Source organism: Lepidothrix coronata, unplaced genomic scaffold (genome assembly GCF_001604755.1).
Source record: "Lepidothrix coronata isolate B3197 unplaced genomic scaffold, Lepidothrix_coronata-1.0 Scaffold6, whole genome shotgun sequence".
In the NCBI taxonomy this organism is placed as follows: Eukaryota; Metazoa; Chordata; class Aves; order Passeriformes; family Pipridae; genus Lepidothrix; species Lepidothrix coronata.
The window spans coordinates 1309311-1334443 of record NW_016690186.1 but is presented as its reverse complement, the minus strand read 5'-3'; the positions used below and the strand labels follow the sequence as shown (position 1 = coordinate 1334443).

The window sequence follows — 25133 nt, the reverse complement described above, 5'->3', positions numbered from 1 at the left end:
TTTCAGTTTGAAAATGACAACATTTTTTTTTTAAATCATGAGGCAGCTCAAAAGAACACCCATCATGCTTTACATCTCGATACAGAATACATGTGTTCAAATCAGAGCTTGAGTACATGAAGTACATAGATATGTATCAGTGAAGACCATTGGTTAAGAATGGTATCAGTTCAGAAAATATCCTTGTCTGTTCTTTATGGAAAAAGAATTTGGGGTTGGAAAGCTGAAGACGGTGGGATCACCAGGGGAAGCTATTTCTGTAACACACAAAGTTTAAAAAGGTGCTTTACCTGAGTAATGGTTGTACTTCTGAAGGACAAAGAGACTGTAAAAACTGCAAGTCACTCAATGAGATATCTGGAAGCTCACTGTCAAATCTGCGAGGTTTTCGTGTCTGTAAAGAAGAAATTAATTTACACATTGTTGTAAAGGTAAAAATCAAGACTACCAAGGAAGGATTAAAAAGAGCTTAACAAATAACACAGAAAAGATGTTAAACTGATCTCTCTCAAAAGATTTCTTTTTTTTTTTTAAGAAACCATGTCCCATCCCCCTAAAAAAAAACCAAAACCAAAAATACACACAAAAAAAAACCAACCAACCAACCAACCAAAAAACACCTTCACATTTGTATCCACTACTTCTATCCATCTACAAGCATCTAGTCCAACTTCCTCCCTATTTCCAAGCTTCATAAATATTATGGATGAGTTTAAAAGTTAAGGGATAAGAGATGGCATTGAAGCTTTATTTATTATGCTGCTGAACAGACAGTAAAATATTAACTCAGTTCAGTATTTGAAACATTGAAATGAGTAGCATTCCTATTTTCCAAGTATCCTTTAAAAAAAAAAAGAAAGCTGGAAAGGAGAAGCTAAAACGTTAAAAAGGCAAAGTGAGATGGCAACATTAGAATCAGGGAGTTAGCTTACTTCAATTAACCAAGCTGTACAAAATCAAAGTCAGCAGTCAATGTTTAATTACAGATATACTTTTCACCTCTTCATGTTATCAGCCAATTAAGAGACAAAAATGCTTTTCCACTTATTCAGTGATTATCAGGAAACAGGGAGGGAGACCTTTTACTTGCTTTTACCATCCGATTAATTTTATGGCTCTATTATTCACAAGATGATTAGATGATCAAATTATTCCTCCTGGTTTCTTTTTTTCTGACCATTAACAGCAATTTGTTGTTCAATATCACAGACTCCTTAATAAATAGGAGTATTAAGTTGACATTTCTTTTCCCACTACACTGCAAGTTACAAACCAGCGTTAATATAGGCCACTAGCTCCCAGCCTTTTCACTTGTGTCACAGCAATGTGACAAGGACATAGCTTGAATGAATTAAGCTTAGGTTTTTAATTCCTGAAACTGCTGTATATAGAAATTAAACAAACCCAAAGATACGAGTACATACACAAAAGGATGGAGGCCAGGAGTCAAGTCCTCTAAACAAACGATTCCTTAGGAAAGACTTCCCTGGGGAAGGAAGAGAGAAAAAAGTTATTTAAAGAAAGAAATGCAACATACAAACAATGTCTCAACAGAAAACAATTAAGTTACTTCAGTTTTAAAGCTGAACTACATTTGAAAGCTAACTATGCCATTTGTTGACAACATAAAATTGTGAATGACCACACAACTTCAGGCAAAACCTCACCATTCAGGTAGAACTTCTCACTTCATGGAAGCCTCCTTTTGCTTAATGCTCATCCATACAACATCCTCAAAAATACATACAAAATCCTTCTTTTCCAAACCTTCACTCTAACCTTGCTAATCTTCTTTCCAAAAATTTCTTATTTTAGCTGCCAATTCAGAACACAAGCTGCAGACTTTGCAGAAGGAATAATAAGAATACTTTTACCAGCAACTTCATTTCTAAGTTTTCTCTAAACTTCTGATCAAGGTCTTTAGACATGGGTCTTAGTTCTTCGGTTTTTCTTAAGTAGTCCAGAGGAAGTCATAGCAACACCCAAATATCCAGTAATAGTTTTAAAAGTGTTGTTTAGAAGAACAATAAAGCACACAGGGAACATTTAAACAAAAACTGCATTAAAATTTAATAGGTAGAAATCTTATCTTTTACAAACATTAAACTAATCACAACTTTCACAGTATTTTGGATAATTATATGAAACAGTTCTCTGGTTTGATTAATAGAAAAACATTTTGTTCACAGTAGGAACACCTGACACACTGCATGAACTTCCTATTTAAGTTTAAAAAATTATACAGGTATTGAAATTAAAATATAATGAAAGTATTTTAACTAAAAAAGTTATACTTCAACACAATTCTAAATTTCACATAAGAGAAAGTACTTACTGAACAGTTTACCGAAAGATTCCCTTTTTGCCTTTTCAGCTTCATATAGGTGTTTCCCATCTTTTATTAAAGCACCTGCCCACTGTGAAAGGGAAAAAATATGTAGTTAGTTGTCAATTTATACACTGAAACAAAGGTTTGGTCTCAAAATTTTATTTACTTACCTCCCTGTAGTGTTTTATGAACATTTTTCTCCTCACAACCTCAACAACAGCTAGACAGTACATCTGAGGAACAGTACTGAGAGCCTCTACAACTTTGACCCTTTCTAGGAGTTCTGTTACAAGACGAAGCAATGCTTGTAGTTTCTCTCCATCTTGGTCAGCATGAAGCATTACAAAACAACACCACCTATAAAAGTAGGTTACACTTTAGAAGATTGTAACTCAGTAGTTTTTTGTTTTTTTCATTTAAATTAGGTTAGCAACGTCTGGATGAAATGAACAATGGCATCATTTCACATGGGACAATAACAGACTATCTGAAAGTACCAAGCTACTCAGAATTCAGTAGTCACCTTGCAGTTGCCTGTTAATTTCTTACAGTAAGTTATCCACATCAGTGTTCAAAAAATGAACATTTACCATCATTTGAGTAGAGCTATTGTTTTGGCAAGAAATGATCCTAGCATAAATGACCTTAGGACCAATAATAATGTAACTTTCTCCAGTAGAATTAAAAAAGCTGATACCTACTCAGTAAAAAAAAAAAAAAAAAAAGACTACCTTCAGTTTATAAATCTTATCAATATTTATTGAAAAGCGTCAGCAAAAGATAGTAAGAGTAGGAATATTGTCAAAGAATTAAGAACAAAACTCTGTTTGGGAAGTCCACACAAAGAAACAGCCCCTTTAACATACAAATTCTTGCACTTTGCAACCACGACTTCAATTATCCATGATACAATCAATAGATTAATTTCAAGCACAGCCACCAACATAACTAAATCACAGGGTAACTACTGAAAAAGTGATCAACTGGTGGGCTCGAGGAGAAACATTACAACAACTTTGCCACTAGAGAATAGATACGGTAGAGGCACGTACCACAAGTTAAAAAAAAAAGATATTGCTTTTATTGAGAGAAGTCAAGCAAAAGTGAAACAAATACAAACAAGTCAACGTTAAGCAATTAGGAACACATACTAACAGAGAAGCTACAAGGCATTCACTCTTTCTCATAGTAATGATTTCCTTAAGACACACATTCCTTAAACAGCCTTGCTGCAACCTGAAGCAATAAAATTTGCAAAGTTGTAACTTACTTCAGTCTGACTTGCAAATTATTTGCAAGCTCTTGTTTGGCAGTGGTACATTTCTGTTTAATATCTAACAGTTTTCTGTGATTAGTTAACATAATCATCAGCTGATTTGCATGACTCAAACACAAATCAGGCAGCACAGAAGGATCTTTCAAGTTCTCAGCTCTCTTCTGATTAGCCAAAAATCCCTAGAGGAAGAGAGACATTTGTTACACAAGTTTTGTGACAATCAAGAAGCATGGAAATGATACATCTCCTCTAGAAATGCAAGAAGTTTAATAAACCTACTGTAACCATTGAGGAGTATAACAAAAAGATATATGGAGAAATCAAGTTTCAAAGTTGCTTTCTTTCCATTCTATAGTCCAGTCCAAATCAATCTTATCTGATACTTCACTCCCAAACAGTTACCAGCACAACCCTAGTAGAACTTTACACAACTAACCAACACCAGAGAAAGGTCGCAAAAATTAATACTGCAGAAGAGAAGCTGCCAGGATAGAGGGGATCAACCATCATCCTAATTCCTGCAAACAATCTTGTTGTTAACTTCTGGCATATGCAAGTCTTAATACCAACTTAAAGCACATTCAATACTACTGTGGGTTAAAGAATATACATTTTTTGAATAAAGAAATTCACACTACACTAATTCTTCTCGAGAGCCAAGATCAGTTAGACATTTTATTCACATGCAGGAGTTGGGCACGGCAAAGAATCACCCATTGTGGATGGTTACAGGTAAACCCTAAAAAGGTGGGAGGCAAAACAGGGAAGATGGCCTGCCGTTGATAAACATGTCTTAGATGGTTGATTACAGATGATAACATATGTGCATATACAGAAGAAACACGGAGACTGCTGGCATAACTACTGTGCTAGGCCATTGTATACTTCATCTCATTCAACAGACAAAATAAAAATATTCCTGGGAACAGTGTGGTTTTTTAGGCAAGCAAATACCACCCAATACCACCAATTTTAGCCTTGCTGTTGTCCGCATTCATATCTTATCTCTGACACGTTGCTTGAACATCACAATGGTCACTATATTTGTAGTTCTACAAACTTGTTTATTAAGTCTTTTTCCTTAATAAAGAATTCAAAACCAGGTAATGGTTTTAAGTGTTTCTTTCTGAAGCTGGAGTTGATGAGAACACAAAACCATAGAGTTATATGAAAAACTGCTGAAAAATGAAACCAGTCATTACTGATTTGATATTGAATAAAAACAATCTTGTCCTAATCATCATCATCATGCCTAGGCTTAAGATGCTATAAAACACATTTACAAAGCCTGCAATAAATATTTATATCCTCGTGAGAGCAGCACAGAAATCAAAGTAAGTATCAAACAAGTCATTCAGTATAATGAAAAGGAAGATGCCCATCAAAGATGCAAGAGAATACTGAAGAATCAACCATTTACTGAACTCTGAGCAACTTCTGTACTGAATGAGCAAAGACCCTCTGGAAAACAAATATTGGCCAGAAACATTTTAACTGTATGTATTATCTGAACCAAGCGAATCAATATCAGAAAAGGTGGGGAAAACTGTTATTGATGAAGAAGAAGAGAGCCCCAACAAAAGAAGTTGGGTTGTTTACTCAAGTAAGACAGAGACACTGAAGAAACATGCTGCGATAATAGCTAGGGAATTTTCAAGCACTGAAATGAAAGGCAGTATGGGCATGTTACAAAGACTTGAACTAGCCAAGAATACTTTCAAATCTGAGATTAACAGATGTTTATAAACATTAGGACAATCAGATTCTATATAACTTTGCATCAGGATTAGAGAAGTCAAGAAAATAATTACTTTTAAATAGCAGCTCAGTAAGCTTTTTAAATGAACCACATGGCACAGAGCTTGAAGTTACATAAAACTGGATGCGGTGAGCTAGAAAATCTTTTTCAGCTTTACTTGCAGTTTCAAAAGGTTATTTATGAAGTTGAGTATTTTTGAGATTTCTGTATCTGTGAACTCATCTTTAAAGTAAAATTTAAACTAAAATTACCCTAGCACACAAATCAGAGAGAAAAATCTCAGCATACTTGAAAAAGGCCAATTAAGAAAAACTGCAATAAACTGAGGGAAAGTAGAAGGGTTAGGGGAACACCAATAAATTGTGGAGAAATCCAATAAGTAGATAATCAATTGTTCTCATAAGATCTTGCCTTTCTAGCCCTGATCAGGTCACAGGATTCATGACATGCAGCTCACAGTCAAACTAAGAAGGGTCTTGAAAAATAAGTATGATAATGTCTTTATGGATTTTTCCCAATGACTATTTCCAAATAAAAGAAGCAACAATCATAGAATATTTAAAAACATTTTAGACTGAAGTTCAGACAATCAACAGGGAAGGCATCAGTGGTGTAATAAGCAGCTAAGAAGACCCTGAAACACTATAAACATATAAATCTAAGGTTTTCTTTGACGTAACAAGAAGCAGAGGAAAATAAAAGTACAGAACCAGAATCAAGGCCATCCGCCAAACAGTTTGACAGTTTAAAAGAGCTAATAGAAGAGTAACACTTCTATGAACCTAACTAATAGAAATGTATTTAGATGCAATAAAATGTTTTAAAAAGCTACACTAACTAATAGGGAAATTTAAAAAAATACAAAATCAAACACGAGGCAATGTTGGAAAGAATAAGCTCTTGGGCGGAATCACACTGAAAGTTTAGAGAGGCTCCAAATTTTTGAGAGGCATATTCTTATCACATAATGCCACCTGCTGACCGCCGCTCTATACGCTCATGTTACAAATCCCAGCATCCACAGAGAAAACCAGTTTTTAAATTTATCAAGGCAGCTTTTCTTATTAAATGTTAAGGGCTGGAGATTAACTATTGAACTGGCTGTTTAATGGTCAGTTAATTGAACAGCCTAATGGAAATCAAAAAAACTCCTAAGGCAGGTCCAGGAACAAGGAAATTCACTATGCAATGAGGTCATCAAGCAGCAAATGAATTTGTTCCGTGGGACAAGTTTGGTTTGAATCTTAATAATGAAACTGAGATTGGCATAGAAAGTCAACTCAAATTCTGGATAGAACAACAGCTTTTCCTGGCCAGGGGAAAATAAGCCTACAGATTCCAAACCAAATACTGCCAATGAGATTAACACTGAGATGTTCCTTATCTTTGTTCTAATAAAGTGCCTCCACATTATTTCTTTATGAACAGGAACAGTTCACTGCTAAGGTGTGAGGTTAAAAAAAACTATAAGTGTTTTCATATAGCACCAAATATATATATATATATATATATATATATATATGTTATAACACAAATTGCGAGCACTATCTTTAAATTAAATAGACAAGTCCTCATCTGTATTTTTGAATATAATTAAGCCCTTGCACTTTGTCAATCTTCTTCAATTTCCATTCAGACTATCATTTTAATGCGTAACATGATACCAACTCTAGTATCTTAAAAGCATCTAATTTTTTTTCCTAAACAACTACTAAAGCTGGTATGAAAATACTTACTAAGGCTCAAATATAAAAATCAATTCATAAAAGCATCTCACAGTACACTTAATTACTTGTTTAACCATGAACATTTAATTAATTGAAGCTTTAAAAAACCCCAATAAAACCCCAAACACACCATCACATTCTAGCAGACTTTTCTTAAAAAACATTATATCATACATAAAGGAATAGACAATTTGTAAAACAGAAAAGGCAAAGATGAAGATTTGAAAGTTAAAGTCTCTGACAAGTCTTGAAAAGATACAAGTTCTAAATTTACAGCAGCATTTAAACAAGGTGATGAAATAACTTTTCTTTCCAACTGACTGTTAGGAATCTCACTCAAAACTGGGACTGGTAGACTTGAGGTAGGTTCTTCATCCAAGGGAAGAGGGAAAACAGCGAAAACCACCACTCACTGCATGGGGCAACCAACTATAGGGATGGAAGACTAGCTTAGCCATCATGCTACATTACCCTGCATTTAGCACTGGCCTACAAAATAAACACACTCAAGACAAGCTTGCTTCTAAAACTTACTCACTGAATTTATCTGAAGACAGGCTCTGCTTTTAAACAATGCTGCCAGAAGTACTGGTAGCACCCACCTTTATGCACCAGACCAAAGAAGCAGCAGGAAGCCTGGATCCTACACAACTGTCAGCCCAGCTCTCTTCTTTAACTCTCTCCAAGATAGGGAGGTAAGATTATTCATTTATTCCTACTAATAATTTAGTAATGTGCAAGCAGAAAAAAAGAAACTCATGCCTTTCTTCATGATGAAAATCTGAACATCAGCAGGTAATGGCTATATACAGATTTTTATATACTTTCAGCTGCAAACAAGGCATTAAAGGACAACCTTAATCATAGAGTTGATTGAAGCTCTTCACAGGAACTGTATTTAATATAGCAACTTTCATATGACATTGTAGTCTTTTTTAAAAACAGGAGCTATATGTTTTACATTTAGAATAGTCTTTACTCAAATTTCTTATCACTTAAAATGACACTGTCTAGTGAAGACACACTACTCTCCTCACTACAAGACTGATGATCAACCACTGAGCCCACTTCCTCTTTCCTGATCCTGTATCATTGAGTTACAAGTTACCAAGGACTCAGTATTGACCTTCAAAATATTAAAGTATTTCTACTTAACTCTTTCCCTATCTCTTCCTAAAGTTATGATTTTCTACCGCTAAACCACGTGAAAACATGACCACAGGATGCAAAAACTGCCAATATTTACATGCCAAATTTTTTTGAATATAGAATCTTTCGGAGCAACTCCGGTGTGATATGTTGAAAACTATCTTGCATTAAAACATGCAATTGTTTCACTGTAACTTTAACAGTATACACAAAAATCTACAATCTTCCAACATTGCACACAAAAAGGTGTATTACCTGAGCAAGTTCTTTTTGTTCATTCACCAGTCTGCTGCAGCTTGCTATCATCTGGTCTAATGCATAGAGTCTATCCTCAAGACCTTTAATAGCCTTCATGTTCTGATTATCTAGTTTGGCGATAGTTTGGCGACATTCTGCCAGAAAGGGCTGGATGATCCTTGGATCAAGCTAAAAAAAAAAAAAAAGTTTATTAGCAGTTGACACACTGAAAGGTGATATAATTTAGTTAAATGAGATTTTTTAAATCTCAATATTTTTCTTTCCTTTTTTTTTTTTAAATCTAATCTGTGACTACATCTGCCATCTGTTTCGGAATTCTGAGTAAATGAGTCTGTAGATTCTATATCACAGCATGAACATCTTTCAAGTATTCCAACCAGGCCATCATAGAAATCAGGGTCCTCGTAAGGCGAAGGGACATTAGTGAGGGGATAAAACAAGGTGCAGGGGGAAGAAGCAGTTTAAAGCTAATGGACACAGTCTGCCCTGGAACAGAGTTCATACAGCTATAATCAAAACAAATCCTGAATGTAACTCAATTGAAAGTGCAGAAGGGAGGGTGATGGGAAAAAGCTGCAAGAATTGCCAATCTTTTCCCACTAAATGAATGTTTTAATTGACTACTCAGACAAGCAGATCAGTTCTAAGCAACTGTAAAACACGTCATGGAGGAACAATGTATTTGTAGTACCTCTAGCTAATTTTTTTTCCTAATAGAAACAAATTTTAAAAATTTTGTCACCATATTCCTTCACAGGCCATCCAGAAAATAATAACTATCTGAAACAGTAGGAGGCTGCAAATGTCCACAGATATTAAGGGTGACTCTTCAAGTTTCATCATAAGAGTAGTGAATTAAATTAAGAGTTCCAAAAACAATGGAGGTAATTGCAACATCTTATGAAGGACAGAGTTTAGTCTAAACCTGGAATATATTAGTCAGGAACATAATCAGAATCATTAGGTGTTACCAGAAGATGAACAAACCTGCCCAAATTTATCCGAAATGGGTATGCCATCTCTTATATGAGAATCTTGTGAAAAAGAAAGCTATTCATGAGGTCATACTATCTGTCGCAGCAGTGGCTTCTTTCATCATGTGCAGGATTTATGCCACTTACAAATTAAGGAGCAATTATAAAGAAAAGGTCTTCCATTTTCTTCAAATTGAAAGACTTCAGGGGTAAGTACCAAAACACAGTAATTAGCCCATAACTTCTCAGAATAAATAATTAATACTGTTATTAATGTGACAAAATACATCCAAATTCTCTGAAAACAATAGAAGTTAATTATTAGTATGTGATGTCTTATAAATCTTGGACTTTCTCAAGTGAATTGTCCATCTTCAAGAACCAATAACAAAAGTAGTCTCTGGTATAAAAACCAGACTGATTTTATAGGATCATCTTCATTGCCACCCTATTCAGGATTACTCCTCTTCAACATCCTGAATTAATCCACTGCAGCATCGAGAACAGTTTCTTAACAGACAAAATACAAAAGAACAATATAGTGTTTTTTTTAATTTTCTTTTTACATCCATATTCTACCTGTGTTTTATGTCTTATAGCAATACAGGAATGCCTATTCCTCTCATTCCACTTTATAATTTATTTTCTCCATCCATTCTTTTCATCCCATCTTTGACATAATTGCATCTCCAGCATTCAGCTCTACATTCACAGGTAGACAATATTGCTCTCCTCATCTTTTCCAAGTATCTTCCTTTTCTAGCCTTTTATTTAAGCGGCTACAACAGCACTTAACAGAAACATCTGGTCAGCTCCTACTTACCCACTGCTTTCACTACAGCCTAGGTTTCTGTAATTAGAAGTGTCATTTTGCAGAAACACCTAGGACCTAGAACCATCAGATAACTAGCAGCACTCTGTGCAACACACCAGTTACGTTAAGACTACCAGTACCGAAGGTATAAAGCCCTTACTCTGATGCCCTACACTTTCATGAACATCTTAACCTGAATTCAGTTTTTCAACAAGAATTGCAATCACAAACCATTTGTATGGTTCATATTTCCAAGAAGGAAAGGGCATGGAGAGAAGGCAGGCAAAACAATCAAAAAAAATTAGTGCCATTTTCTTCTAGCTTACTGTGTTACAGTGCCATCTGAAATGAGCATTAAAAGAACAATTATGCCGCAAGATGTTTAGTATTTTCTTTTCCTTTTCAGCTGCAGGTCGTTTCTTTTTTCAACTAATTCCATATCAACGGTAACCAAAGATTCAATCCTTAGTCTGTGCTGCTAATCATAACAAGTAAATTAATGTTTTCCTAAGGAAAACCAGGAACACATTACTTCAAAGCTCTGGGGTTTTTGGGAACCCAAATGGATCAGAATTGATCAATCACAGAATACTCTGGCCAGAATACTCTGACTGAAGCATTTTCCCTACCTGCTAATTCTGCTTATGCCAAGAATACAAAAAGAAACTTAATTTTTGCAGGTTCAATCACATTTTTCCCCTAAAAACGAATCAGCTTAAATTAAAAAACAGTTATGATAGTTAAAATAAAGCATTTCTGCCTAGTTTTAAGTAAGACAAGGACAGAAAAGACAAGTACAAGACAGTCTCTCTAAAACATGTGATGTATGTCAGATAAGACTATAAGCTGATTAAAAAAGCTGGAGTAAGTATTTAACCAAAGTATTTTTTGCATTTTTCTGTCTTTAGGATCACTCTAATTTATTTGGAAGCATTTTTTTAATGTCTGACTCCTAAAACACTGATTTTTAAGTGACACTACATTTGCGTCCTGTTAATATTACGTAGAAATGGAATTTATTGTCTCGCAACCAAACTAGTGGGTTTTGTTACTCTTGCTCTAAATTAGTAGAAAGCACCTGGCAGCATTGCTGAACAAACAGACAGAGGACTGCCTCAGACTTTAGCAAATAGAAGTCTTTTACACACAAAATCAATTATCGTTTTTGCTAAAGAAAAAAAACTTCTAACGTCCAATTTTTTTCTTAGCCTTTTCTGCACTACTAAAATTCAGACAGCTTAAAATCTTAAACAGCCTTTAATATTATTAATATTATTACTTTTAAGATAGAATTGAAAAAAAATCAGTGCAGAACTGACCACATCATAATGTTCCCTACAAGAGATGGGTTTTAGAAATAACAGTCAGTTTTTCAGTCCTACCTTACAGAGGAAATGAAGTGTCAAAGACAGTAGAAATTTTTTTCTTTGTTCAAGGCATATTGAGTTGCAACAGTATGATGGTATACATATGCAAACAAGGCTAGACAATGTAAGAAATATCAGCTACAGTGAAAGCAAAGACAGAAGGAAAACTATAGGCAAAAGAATAAAAGATTATAATGCTCACTGATTAAAATAATAATCTCAAAAGTAAAGTGAGCAATGTTTTATTCTACCAGCAGCAGAAACACAAACTGACACTCCCCAGACTGACTGGGCTCTTCTGAGCACATCTGTATCAGCTAATACAGAATTCATAGATATAGTATATAAATTTATCATAATTAACCACATGAATTTGTTCTATATTTTAATAAAGGCTTCAGTATTTTAAACACAAAGAACATTAATTTTGGTCAAGGAAAATCTTTAGTTTTATTATAAATGTAATTTCTATGAAAAAGGCAAAGAAAGAATAGAAGTCACTTTGCTTAAATGTTACAAGAAGCTATTGACTTTCTCAAATAGCCATTCCTGTTGGAAACAAGCAAGGTCACAAGCAACCATTGTGAAATTATACATCTTCCTAAAGCTCAAATTCTTAACACCTGAACTCTTAAAACAATTTCCCCACCCTTATCCATACCTAGTCTCTGTTTTGGTCTTCATTCAGACCGTTATCTGAGAAACAAGTAGTTACAAAAAGCTGAGACACTTCAAAAGCACCTGCATCTGGAATAGGCAGCAACATTCAGTGGAATGCAATTTGATTTTAAAAAAATTAACTTACCCTGCTCATAGAATCAAAACATTTTCTGACCAGGGATTCAACATCATTAGGTCTATCTTGAACATTTATCCAGTCTAACAAAGACACATTGAAGGAAGGCTGATCATCATCTTTCAATTCTACTGATGTTTCGCTGTCCTGGACAGTAGCATTTTGACCACATTCCTTATCATCTTTTACATTTTCAGGGTCTGTGCCTTCCAATGCTGAATGTTCAACTGACTTGCAAAATGATGCTAACATTGATTTATTGTTCACTTTAGATATATCAGGATAAAGCACCAATTCAGCAGATTTCCCATCCTCAGTTTCGTCACTTTCTGTTTCTCCATGCTCAGCTGAAGAATCCAGTCTTCCTAAACACTCTCTGTAACTATGTCTTGTTAGGCACTCCAGCAGTGGTATCTTGGCCATGATAGAAACAGCAGAACCCAACCTTTTTTTAAAAAGTGAAAAGAAAAAACCATCATTATCTAGAAGCCAACGTGGCACAAAATCTTAGCTACAAATCACCTGCAATATAAAATACTATTTATTTTAGAATTGAAACAGATTTCAAAATTACTTTGGAACTACTCATTGAAAATACTCTGTTCGGTATTAAAATCAAGAAAGGACAGCAGAAGAAATCACAGTTTTTGCTCTCTTCTGCTGCAGAATATGAAGTGTTCTAAACCAGGAAATAAGTTTATAATGAAGTGAAAAAAAAAAAGTTTGAAACTGAGACATACCTATTTGCTTTTCTTTTTTTTTTTTTTAAACACACAACTGGGACTTCCAATCTGCATGGATACCAATGCTTACTATCAAAGATTTGAGTATCCTCTGTCCAACTACTTTTGCAGAGTTTGAATAGTTTCTATATATTTGGTAAGAGCTATGAAGCTAAACATTTTTTAAAGATAAAACTTATTTATGGTTTATTTTTTTAAGTATCCAACATCCACTCACACTCCATTGGGCAAAGCACTCATATAAATACCATAATACTATAACAGCCACAAAGATGTAGAAGATTTTCCTCCAAGTAACATCCAGAGTATGCAGGACACAAGTATACACACATATACATCCATATATGTACACACCCCCCTCCAAGGTATACATATACACTCAAAATTTGTGTTATGACTTCATACTTTGAAACACAGACTGTAATTGTTAATATCTCCTCAAGTGTATTAAAAAATTAATTCAAAAGTGTAAATGGGCATTTAAAAAATCTTAATGTCTAAATTTGTTATCTAGCTATTTCTCGTGCACATTTGGAATGACTCCAGCTCTTAAACAGCTGTTCATTAATGAGTTTTTCTTGCATATAATTCAATACAAGTTCTTTTGTGCTGATGAATACATGGAAAAATGTCAGTTAAAGAAACAGCCAGCAAAGAACAGAAAGAATGTTCTCCATGACACATAATCAAACACATGCTTGATTAATCAGAACTAGCACCAGACATACAAGACTCAAAAGCTTTGTTTAAAGTATTGAGACTGAATTTAATAGCAAACCTACTGTGTAAGTTTCAACTTGATATCATCTATGGACTGCAAATAGCTTGAATACACATTTTCAAACTTGAAAAGCAGCTTTTGGTAAGAGTATGTACAATCTTCCAAGTTGGCCATTATGGCAGCCCAGCCTTGATGTTGAAGATGTTCATCGTGTACAAGACCTTCGCAAAAGGAGCAAAGCTTCTTGGCAACCTCATACATTTCCTGGGGGGGAAAAAAAAAAATAAAAAAATCAGCCAAGTGCAAATCATGTTATTGTGGTAATTACACTGAAGCGAAGATATTAACATAAAGTGTGAAATTTAAATAGCTAAAAAGTTGTACACCTTAAAACTTCATCCAAACCAACAATACTTCCTTTATTCTTAAATAAAAAAAGTTAATTAGATGACAAAAAACTATATATTATTTACTGAGAAATAACTCAAAAACAGGCAGGTGAAAGTTGCCGTTTCAAAAGCACCTTATAAAATTAATCAAATGCTGCTAAGATAAAATATTACACATGACTAATAACGCTTGTACTAAAAATGTGATAGAAAAAGCTGGAAACAAGGTCCAATAAGGAGAAAACTTTTAATGGGCCAAGCAGAAACTCAGAATAAGACAATGAACTGCAGGATCAGTTAGCGAAAGCACAGGTGCAACAAATGCAAGAAGAGATGCATGAGGAAACAGCAGGGCAAATAATCAAAGTCTTTTACTGATTAATAAACCAGATGCAACATGATGAGCAGCAGTGCAGAGCATCCACAAAACTAAAACATAATGCTGCAATTTGGTGTGTAGAAAACAACATGGGAGTTTTTCTGTTAAAAGTACTGGATGACACAGAGGCATTTTTCAGCCATAAGAAGGCGAGGATTTGCCAGCCCACATGGAAAACTTAAACAGAGACCTCCATATGGCAAGTACCATATCTTACTATAAGTGCACTAACAGCAATGACTATTATAATCAATTCTAAAGTTTTAACTAGCAGGAAGAGCAATTATTTTAAGTCTAGCAATTTAAGAACACAGGCTGTTCCCCTCAAAGGGCCTACTAAGACACCAATATGAGAAAGTAATACAAAAGTCATAAATCCCTCATCTTAAAACTTTACCAATAACATACTACATTGAAAATATTTTCCTGAGCACACCTGTAGTTTAAGTTTAATATCTACCTACTCTATAAAAAAAGTCTTTCCACTTCCTGCAGGTTGAGCACATTGCTAAACTAGGACTAAACACAACTTTCCCGTGCTATTGTAAATGTAAGAAAACCATGCATAGAGAAACAAGTTATACAAAACACAGTGAGAAAGCAGTGTTAAAAACCCAACACATCTCCATATTTCAGAATGCATTTGCTGCTGAACACATGGGGTTAGCAGCACACATGCATACCCAAAAAAGTTTAGGGACCAACACCTACCTTCCCAAAATAAACGACAAAACTGCAGAGCATTTTATCCAAATGTTTCAGAATTAATACTGACAAAACCTGAAAGTTGTGAACACCCTCCCTTTTTTATAAGTCCCAACCTTGTCTCAAGCACCATGACAAAATTCCACTGTCCTTCAAATCACCGATAGTTAAACTATCAGCAGATGAACAATGAATATACAAAATATTTACATACGTAACTCCAATGAAATCCAAAGTTATTAAAAATTCCTATGACTTTTTAGTAAAGATGGTATTTGTCTTATTGTTTTCTGAACTTTGGTCACTTCCTGTGCATGTGAGAATAAGGATTTCCGGTTTGAGAAGAACAGTTATTTTAATTGCTGTACGAACTCTCACTTCCTAAGGCGAAAATCAACCAATAACTCAACTGGAACAGTATCCAGACAGTGCTGAAATCTGCAAGTCATTTTCTCCAGACCATACCCAGTTTGTCCATACAATTTATATGCCCATAAACTGACTAATGCAATATTGACAACTTGAACAGTTTTTTAATTTTCTTAAATTCACATTGTATGCGAGTTACTCAAAGGCAAACTGCACAGCATATAAAAAAAAAGCAGAATTACTGCTTCCTCAATTATCATATTAAGAACCAAAAGAACAGGCTGTTTTATCCTAAGGTATACTAAAAAATGCACCAAAAATATGAAGCTGAAAAGGTAACTAAATGTGTCTGTTGTATTATAATCTATGTCCTGGAAACGTACATAAGCATTTTACTTTCAATTCATAAACACTATTCTCTTCCTCCAAACTACCGCCAATAGTTCCAGAAGTGAGAGTATATACAGAACCACACGGTAGTTTGAAGACTGAAACGACATAAGCCACCTACAAAATCAAAACTGATTATGAAGTCTTTTTATGCAGTTCCTTCAAGTGAGTATCACAGTTTAACTAGGAAAGTAAAGACTGGACTCCAATGTTTCTTTAAAAGCCCTGGGTAGAGGCTTTTGTTAGTTCTATTTTCCTTTGGACAAACTTACTTAGCATGGCACAGCTCAAGTATTTAACACATTCAGGTAGACACGAGGCTTCATATGACCAAATTTTCCACCCAGAGACATACCCTTAACTAGTGGAGAGTGTTTGCTTTTTCAGTGAGATCCATTTATTGTGTTCACACTGGAAGTCAAAAGTTACAAGTTACTGTGTTGCCCTATGAAGCTTTATTATATATAATTTCTGATGCTCTCCTGAGAACCTTAAATTTGTCAGTTTAGTATTTTAGTTTTAACAAGGTTGTTTCCCCAGTAAAACACTTTTCAAACACATAAGAGAAGTCACAAGTCAATATATTTTAGTAGGAAAAAAAAATCCTCACAATTGAGATCGCTTATTACACAACTGATGACCAGCACTGACACTCTGTATCTAGGAATCTACCCTGTGTTAGATTGGGTAACCAAACCAGAAGCTTGTTTCCCAGCAGCCTGGCTCCTAGAAAAGTGAGACCAAACAACGGTATTTCCCAGAGCAGTAAATTAGTATTTGTTAATTTTTTAGAAGACTCATAACAGAATCAGGATCTGTCATATAACAGACATGTCCAAGGCAACTATTATATAAAAATACCCGAATGCCATCTAAGCATTTAACCAGATATCACTGTTAGAGGAGCTGCAGCTTCTTTATGTATACACAGGAGATGTGGACATTAAAACAAAAAAACCCTTTATGAAAGCAATCATAAATATTGCTCATAAATCATCTCAAACATAATTATTGAAACATGACATGTCTCTCAAAGATAATTTTTTTTTCTGAACTAACACTGAGATCAAAATTCATTAGCCTGAAAACATAGCTAAGTTTCTTTCAATTAACAAGTTTTCAAAGCTACCTGTAAACTAATAGACTACCAGTCAGACTGTACAACTAAACAGACACATGCTTCAGGGCACATATGCAAGGCATTGCAACACCATTCCATAATATAATCCTCCCAAAGTTATTTTTACATGTTCATCCCAAGTGCCAAAGAAATTCTCTCTAGGTGGTGGGAGGCAAGCAGTAGAATTCTCTCTGCATGGATGAACCTGAATGCAATTAGGAGTCCACAGAAACATAGGCAGACGCCTTTGATGGTAGTTACTTGGGCAATACCATGAAATGAGCTCATAATATTTAAACAGTAAAGAATATTACCCTGGATTCAGGAGGTTGCAAGTAGACGGTTCTAAAGAAGTTCAAACCACATGGAGTAACTATTTGTCCACATGCCAGAACTGTTTCAGTCTTAGACTGTACTAAGCAGATACTAGTGCAGGCAATAATAACAGTATGTTAAACCACTATTTTATGTATTTTAGTCAACCTTTCTTTCAAAATGTGAGATTCTGCAGCAAGAGGACAAAGCAGTGAAGTTTTTTTCTTCCTTTGGAGTATCTACATAACTTAAAAGTACTTAAGAAATGTTTAATTTGTTGTAGCTTTTAGCTACACAAATGTACCTTTCTCATCTTTCCATCACTTCTGAAATAAAGTTTCAAGTAATCTGGCTTGTTCTTCCTACAATCTCCATAGACAACATTTCTGTGGAGATCTCAGGCTACTTTAGAAGGATCAAGACCAATTTATTCCATATAACTGGCATGGCTGTATGCAGAAAAGAATTAAGCAGCTCTGCTAAATGAATACAGTCTAAAAACTGAATTATGTCAGGCACAGAAATAAAGGCCTGCAATCCAACATATGTTTTAACGCTTCTCAGTAAGGTTGCCAGCTTCAGCACAGAAAATGAAGCCTGCCTAACAACAGGCTTGCTTTTGTCATTGACTGTTCACAGACGCACTCAAGGGTTCTTGGCAGACACCCAATGGTTCACAGAGCACAAAAGTTAACTTCAGTTGCCTTGTAGGGCTACGTTCATCCTACTTGGCTACAGCAGCATACCTAGAACACTGACAGCCTCACCGTACCACTGAAATGTGGACCTCGAGAAGCACCACCACCAGTACGAGACTAGCCAAACTCAGGCTAATCTCCTCATGCTGTTATGTTGAAGAATAAAGACATCTTCACTACCAAATTTGTCAAGAAATCCCCAGGGCAACCAGAAAGCTTTTTATCTTTGGCTGGGTTTTTTTAACAGTGTTTAGTTGAATTATTTCCTTTGATAATTGCAACGTAAGTTTGGCGATTCTTCTGATCATAATTACTTCTGTTTTCCATGTTTCAACCAAAAACCAGTAGAAGTAACAAAATATGTTTAATCTAAAGCAGAAATTCTCTCAGTGTTTTGCATCAATTTCAAGACTGTCTTTGCATCCTACTGTCATAATTCTGCTCATCTGAATGAACAAAATCTGACCAAGGTCTGTTTGTCTTAAGTGGTCTTTGGACTTACCTCTAAAGAACAAAAGTTCTCAGGAAATGCAGGGTTCTTTCCATTCTCTACAACCCTGTGGTAAAAGGAAACAAGTCATCAAAGTCCTCTATTGCCATGTGCCTGAAACTCTGTAAAAAGGACTCCTTACAGGTTTCAGTCACCCTAAAAATCAGCCTCAGATCAATAAAAAAGATCCTTCAAAGTATAATTCCACAGAACCATACACTGTATCAGCAGACAAATGCATTCACAACAGGGAACTGTTACCTTTTTTACCAAAATTAATAACCAAGACCATTATCCCTAATGCATACACCTCCAACTAAACCATCAGGAAAGCTACAAGAATAACCACTTCATGATTTCAGCTTTTAAAACCTGTTAACTTCACTGTGAGGGAGACTTTGATATTTCATGGCAATTTGTCTCCTTTCAGTAGACAGCCGATTATTCCATTCTCCTTTAATATTGATCATTTCAGATGACTGCATCTTTTGGGCATTTGTCTACACAGTTCATGACTTATTTCGTACTTGGAAAATACTTATTTCACCAGCATAATACAGAATAAGTTATTCTGTAAGTCACAGCTTAATGACTTTTTCTTCAGTACTGTTTTCACTAGTTCTTCACTCTGACATTATAAGCAGATTTGGAGAAGTCAAAATGATAGAATCTACCACTGAAAAACATACTGAGAACCACCACAGTCAGTTAATCAAACCATGGTACAAGGTAAGTGTTAACTTCTACCACCTTGATTCCAAGCCACCCAACTCTTTTTCTGGTGAATTTTTTAAAAATATGATCTAAAGTTCTGGTTACAAAGGTTAACAAAAACAAATGCTAGAGCAGCATTTGGAAAGATCTACCTGAGAGCAGATCTTTCATTATCCCTTAGGATAAACTAATACCTATTCCATTTTAACCTAACCTTCTCAATTACTTTAAAAGATTGAGACTGATCACTAATCCAAGTTACAAAGAAATCTGGACTTCTCTGGAGGAGCTAGAATGGTGTCTGACCATTAGACTAGTAATTGAGCCAAAAAATTACTTTGGTCACGCAATTGTTACAAACACTACACTACCTTAAGGAACATGAACATTTTAAAGTAACTCTTTTCCAAAGAGTCTCAAAGCAGCTTTCCAGTAGAAGAGAAAGAGCGTTTCTCTAAATAGATACACAGCTTTCAGGAAGCATGACTATACTCCTTGGCTTAAATATTATGAAGTGTTTGAAACTAAACTAAGAATGATGTAGGTACTATGACTACAGTCATGGTTTTAGGCAACCAAATTAAATGACCACACAGTTTCTCATCCTCATTTCCACTTCTCAAAAAAGAAAACCGGACAAGAATTGACAGTAATCATGACAGTAACAGCATCACATGAAATGTGAAACATACCCACTAACAAAAAGTCCAAGTTTTCAATATCCTTGTGGGAAAAATAACAAGGGGACTTCAGTTAGATCACTAAAGAAAAAAAATAAATAATCCTCTCTTAAAGGCTAAGCTACCAGAAATTATTTTAAGCAGTAGTGTTAGAAGACCGCAAGATTAGACAAGATTGACACAACATAGCTTACTGCACAACACACTCTGTAGAGAACAGATTTTCTTCTCTCAAGCTGGTGTGTATGTAACTTTCTGCAAACACTGCGGGCACCTCACTGTCCACATACTGCAGCTCAAGGCCAGAACTGCTGAACTGGGAGAGATGGGAAACCAGAGCCTTGTAAAAAGGGAAGCTGGAACCCCATAGGAACAGATATCTCAAAGGTAAGTTTTTAGTCCAAGAGAAATCAGAACACTGAGATATAAAATGAAAACAGGCTTAGAAAGTTGCTTTAACAGAGATTTAAAAAACCAAAAAATCATAAACAAACACATTACACCACGTAGGACAAAACCTATGTCAAGATTTTCAGTTTAAACGGTAAAGGAACAGGTTCGGATAACAGATTTAGCTTCTTTAAAGCTACCTAATCTTTATGCTGTGAATTCTACATAATGAGATCATAGGTAGTGAACAGGAACTTAATAAAATCTGTAACCGATGTTAAAATCAAGAAAACACAGAGAAAATTGATATATCTTGATATGACTAACAGTACCATTGAAAACCAAACACGAGGTAATGTTTCCCACAGGAATAATTTTTGGTTAGGAGTTATGAAATCTAAAAAAAGGCTACATGTAAGTTAATGAAATTAGTTTCAATTGGGGGTAAAAAATAGCTCCTTTTACATATACTTATCTAAAAATGCGTATGCAAAAGGCTGTAAGAATGCAGGGCCTCCACTGTGAACTAAGACGACTTTTGGTTATACCTGAATAGTAATAAATATTAGAGAGAAAAATGCAGAAAGCCTAAGTATAATCTAAGTCAATAATGGCCAGTTTTAGACATAGAAAAAATGAAGGAAAGGCCATAAAGGCATGGACTAGTAAAAATACTTCTTAAAGGAGAATCCAGAGTTACATTTATTATGAGGGGAAAAAAATTAAGGTTATATACCAGTGTATACAAAGTAGAGATCAGAAAAAGGGAATAAAAAGTCTGTCCACTCTTCTCCACAGTACAAGTAAGGTTTAAAATAAGGTAAAACAAATTAAAAAAACCCCACCTTTCCTACAGTTCTACAGCATAGTTGCCAAGTGGTATAACAGTTCAAATTACAGATGCCAAAATTAAACTGAACAGTTTTCAGGCAGGTTTAAAATGAGGGAGGAAACAAGAGAGGAATAAGTCTTCACCCCCTGAAATATTCATAATCTTTCATACAATGAGTTCATCTATTACTGCAGTAGACCTAGAGCATGAAGCACAGGAGATAACCAAGAACTCTTCCATAATACGTTAACAGCCATCTTAAAAGCAATTTTTACTATTTCATATGCTGTTTACAATTTCTTATGTCTGATTTTAAAAGTCAAATCATAGATCCTCTGGGTAGAACATATAGCAGATTAAATAGAAACCAGTAGCTATCAAATACTCTCCTCCACTTTTACATAGTTACACATCACTGCTTCTTGTTGTGGACAAGAATAGGTAAAACTTTATCACGAGCAATAGTCTAGATTGCAACTCTTATTTTCCTACTCCCAAACATTATCATCATGTATTAGCACATGCATTAGTAGTAAGTATTAATTACCCAATTTAATTAATTAAAATGTCCTAAATAATTACAACAGGCAAAAAACTCTCCATCATCAAGTACTGCCATTCTGCTTTTCTGGTCAAGTAGGTTACTGTTTCTATAAAATTAATAAAAAGGCAAAGCTTGGACCATTATATGATAGACTTTTCCTGTCTGTTTTGCAGGAAGTCTTCCATACAGTGCTCTCTGTGGTTTTGGATGCATCAATCACACAACTACAGAGGTTCAGAGCCTTTCTAACTCTCCCCAGATCTTAACTGATTTTGAGAAGGATTAATATCCCATGTTCCTTCTTCCTCCCAAGCAAGAGGCTTATGGTGAAGCTCGAAGAAGATTAATGTTCTAACCACATTCCCAGTCCTCCCTCAGTTTCTTCTGAATTACTGCTCAATACGCTTCAAGCAGGCATCACGAATAACTACTTCAGCACAATACCGCAATACTTCTTTATACAGTTTTCCCACTTTGGTACATCTGAAATCACAACAGACTATTTACTAATCTTCCACCACACATGACAGTTTTGTCATTCCCCTGACAACTCCAGAGAAGTACCCAATTCATTTTCACAGCCTAACACACATCCTATGGCTTTAAAAGATTTAACATCTAGGACAAAATTAACTGGGGGTGTAAAGGTATTTCAGATTTACGAATATTACTACCTATTTAGTTTTGAATAAATTTCCAAGTTTTTTCACCAAAAAAAAGTCTACTGTCACTGCAGCCCTTTCACAAGCAGGGAAGAACTGGCAGAAGTGGGGAACAAATAATAATCTTCCCGAAGGTAAATCTGCAGGCTAAAAATAAAACCTCCATTCTACTTAGATTCAAGTTTAAAGACCTTTAAATACTGAATTCTTCCCCTCCACCCCATCCTTCAATAATACTAATAAGTGTCATCGAGTAAGGAAAGATTTATTTTCCTCTTACAAATCAACTCAAGATCACTCTCTCTACATAAACTTTCCAGTCTGTAGCTAAATATATAATATTACAAACCTGCCATCAGAATGAGCCAGTAAAGATCTAAATAGCAGATTTAAAAACACAAACACTGCAATAAACTCTTGTGCTCTGCATATTAATGCAACCTTCAGAATCGAGGGGGAAGCTTAGGCAGCACCAACAATCTTTTTCAAGTCTAAATAGCAATAAAATCCCTGGAATAAAAAAAGCTTACTCCAGAGTAATTAAGTATGTTCCATCATTATATAGCAACTTTATCAAACTGAAAGCAATATTAAGAACTTTTAAGACCAGAAAATAGGAGATGGGATGGAGAAGATACAATATCAACCATGAGAAATGTGAGACTGAGTACCACCACCTTTCACTTCCATTACCCTAAGTAAAACACAAACACAAACACCATACTAATTACCACAGTCCCCCTTTCATATCAAATCAATGGTAAGTATTTAGCAGCTACCAGTCTTGCTTATTTTATAACCTCCTCTTAGCACTTCACAAAAAAAAGGTTTTAAACCACTTTCAGTTTCAGCTGCTAAACCCCAGAATCCTCACACTCTTCAAGGAGCACAATCGAAAACCTCCCACTCCTTCACTGAATTCACATTGATATCCACTCTTTCCTGTATGACAGTCATGTGATTCACAGACACTCAGTAACTCAAGGCCCTGTTTACAAAGTCAGCAATAACTGTCAACAGGTGGGAGAAAGAGAAGGAGTCTACTGGACTCAATCCTTGCCTTAAATCAAATAGTATGTCAAGGTCAGATTATTTGGTAAAAATTCCCCCTCCCAACAGATCAGGATGCCAATGGAAAAAACCAAAATCTCTGTACTATACGCAAGACTTAACACTTTTCTCTGAATTCAGCTTTATGGTATTAAAATCTAGCCATTTCAAGCACTAAATATTCTTTTGGACTGCAATAAAGTTGTCACTGAAACCAAGAAATTTTATTACCAAAACATATATTACTATTCATTTTGTGCAAAGTGCTACATATAACCATTCTCCCACTCCCAGCCATCGGAACCTTAAATAATCTTTAGAGATATTTAATACATTTGAATGTAAAAATTGAAAAGAAATTAGATCAGTTCCCAACACGAAGAAACACAATCAGCCCATCTACTCAAGGCATTGTGTCAGTTTTTTTGAACACACCAAAAAATTGCTGCTCCTACTGCAGGTACACTTGGTATCTTACTGACCACGCTGCAGGAAACGAGTTCTCTCAATTAAAATAACACAAAAGTAATCAAATTGGGATTCTGACTAGTTTGCAAGTGAATATATGCAAGTAAAAGTCAGTACTCAATAACAGGCAATCTGAATTTTAGCAAAAGGAAGCTTAGTTTTATTAATTCCTCACCAGTTGTTTAGACACATAACATGAAACAGAAGCTTGGCAAGGTGATTTTAAAAATTATACTGCTAATTTTCTACTTGGGTTAACAACATTTCCTAAGTTACTTTTCTGATTTCAGGTTGAGGCAAACAGAGGACACTGAAAACAAGGCAGAGCATTAAGGCATACGTCCAAAGCAACCAGACTGCTTTTATTTTGCAAATGGTGTAAACATATCCATCCATAAAGGTGTCTTACATTATGCTTTTGAAAGAAGCTCTGAACATGCTAAAGAAGCAAGCACATTTCAATACTTACCTTGAAATACTTTGAGATAAAGGCTCTGAAGAATACATCATCACTAGCATGCCGTTCTTACTGCCTTTTGAACAAACTATTTCATTTTTTACAGCAAGCTTCCCCTCTGACATATTTTCCTTTGGTGTGCAAATACAGTAAGAATCTACTTACCACAGCAAGTTGTGTTCGTGATGCTACCGTATGAAACACTGCAGGCATCATAAGAGATTCTTCTACTTTCAATTCCATCTCATTCTCTGCTGAAAATGTAGTTTTGGGGATAGCTGGTGGACGTTCACACAGGATCATTTCTTTGTTGAATAAAAAAATTGGATTGGTGTCCTATACTCAAAAAAAGAAAATGAAACCAAAGACTGAGTAAAAGCAACATACTGTTTAATCACCAATTATTCCACTGTGTGGGTAACACGTCTTAAGAACAAGTTAAAATCTACATGTATAAGGTGAATACAGAAGGAACTGTTCCTCAAATTAAAGAAATCCAGCAAACAGCACACTGTGGAAAAATACTTAAAAATTCTTTAGTAAAACATCTTTTTCCTCCCCTATAAAT

General features: G+C 35.1%; 1 protein-coding gene across 4 annotated transcripts in view; it reads right to left on the bottom strand.

Annotated features, from left to right (window-relative positions):
* RB1CC1 (RB1 inducible coiled-coil 1) overlaps window positions 1-25133 on the bottom strand; it is a 73297-nt gene that overhangs the window by 30319 nt on the left and 17845 nt on the right. For 3 of the 4 annotated variants that reach the window (XM_017832112.1, XM_017832130.1, XM_017832121.1), the window contains exons 5-13: window positions 24731-24901; window positions 13975-14177; window positions 12459-12894; window positions 8496-8666; window positions 3600-3784; window positions 2500-2686; window positions 2336-2417; window positions 1425-1486; window positions 291-394 (exon numbers count right to left, since the gene is read on the bottom strand). In XM_017832112.1, coding sequence (XP_017687601.1) covers window positions 291-394; window positions 1425-1486; window positions 2336-2417; window positions 2500-2686; window positions 3600-3784; window positions 8496-8666; window positions 12459-12894; window positions 13975-14177; window positions 24731-24901 — 1601 coding nt within the window. Of the gene's footprint in view, window positions 1-290; window positions 395-1424; window positions 1487-2335; window positions 2418-2499; window positions 2687-3599; window positions 3785-8495; window positions 8667-12458; window positions 12895-13974; window positions 14178-18780; window positions 18836-24730; window positions 24902-25133 lie in introns of those variants that run through there. The other variant, XM_017832141.1, reaches the window with a different exon arrangement.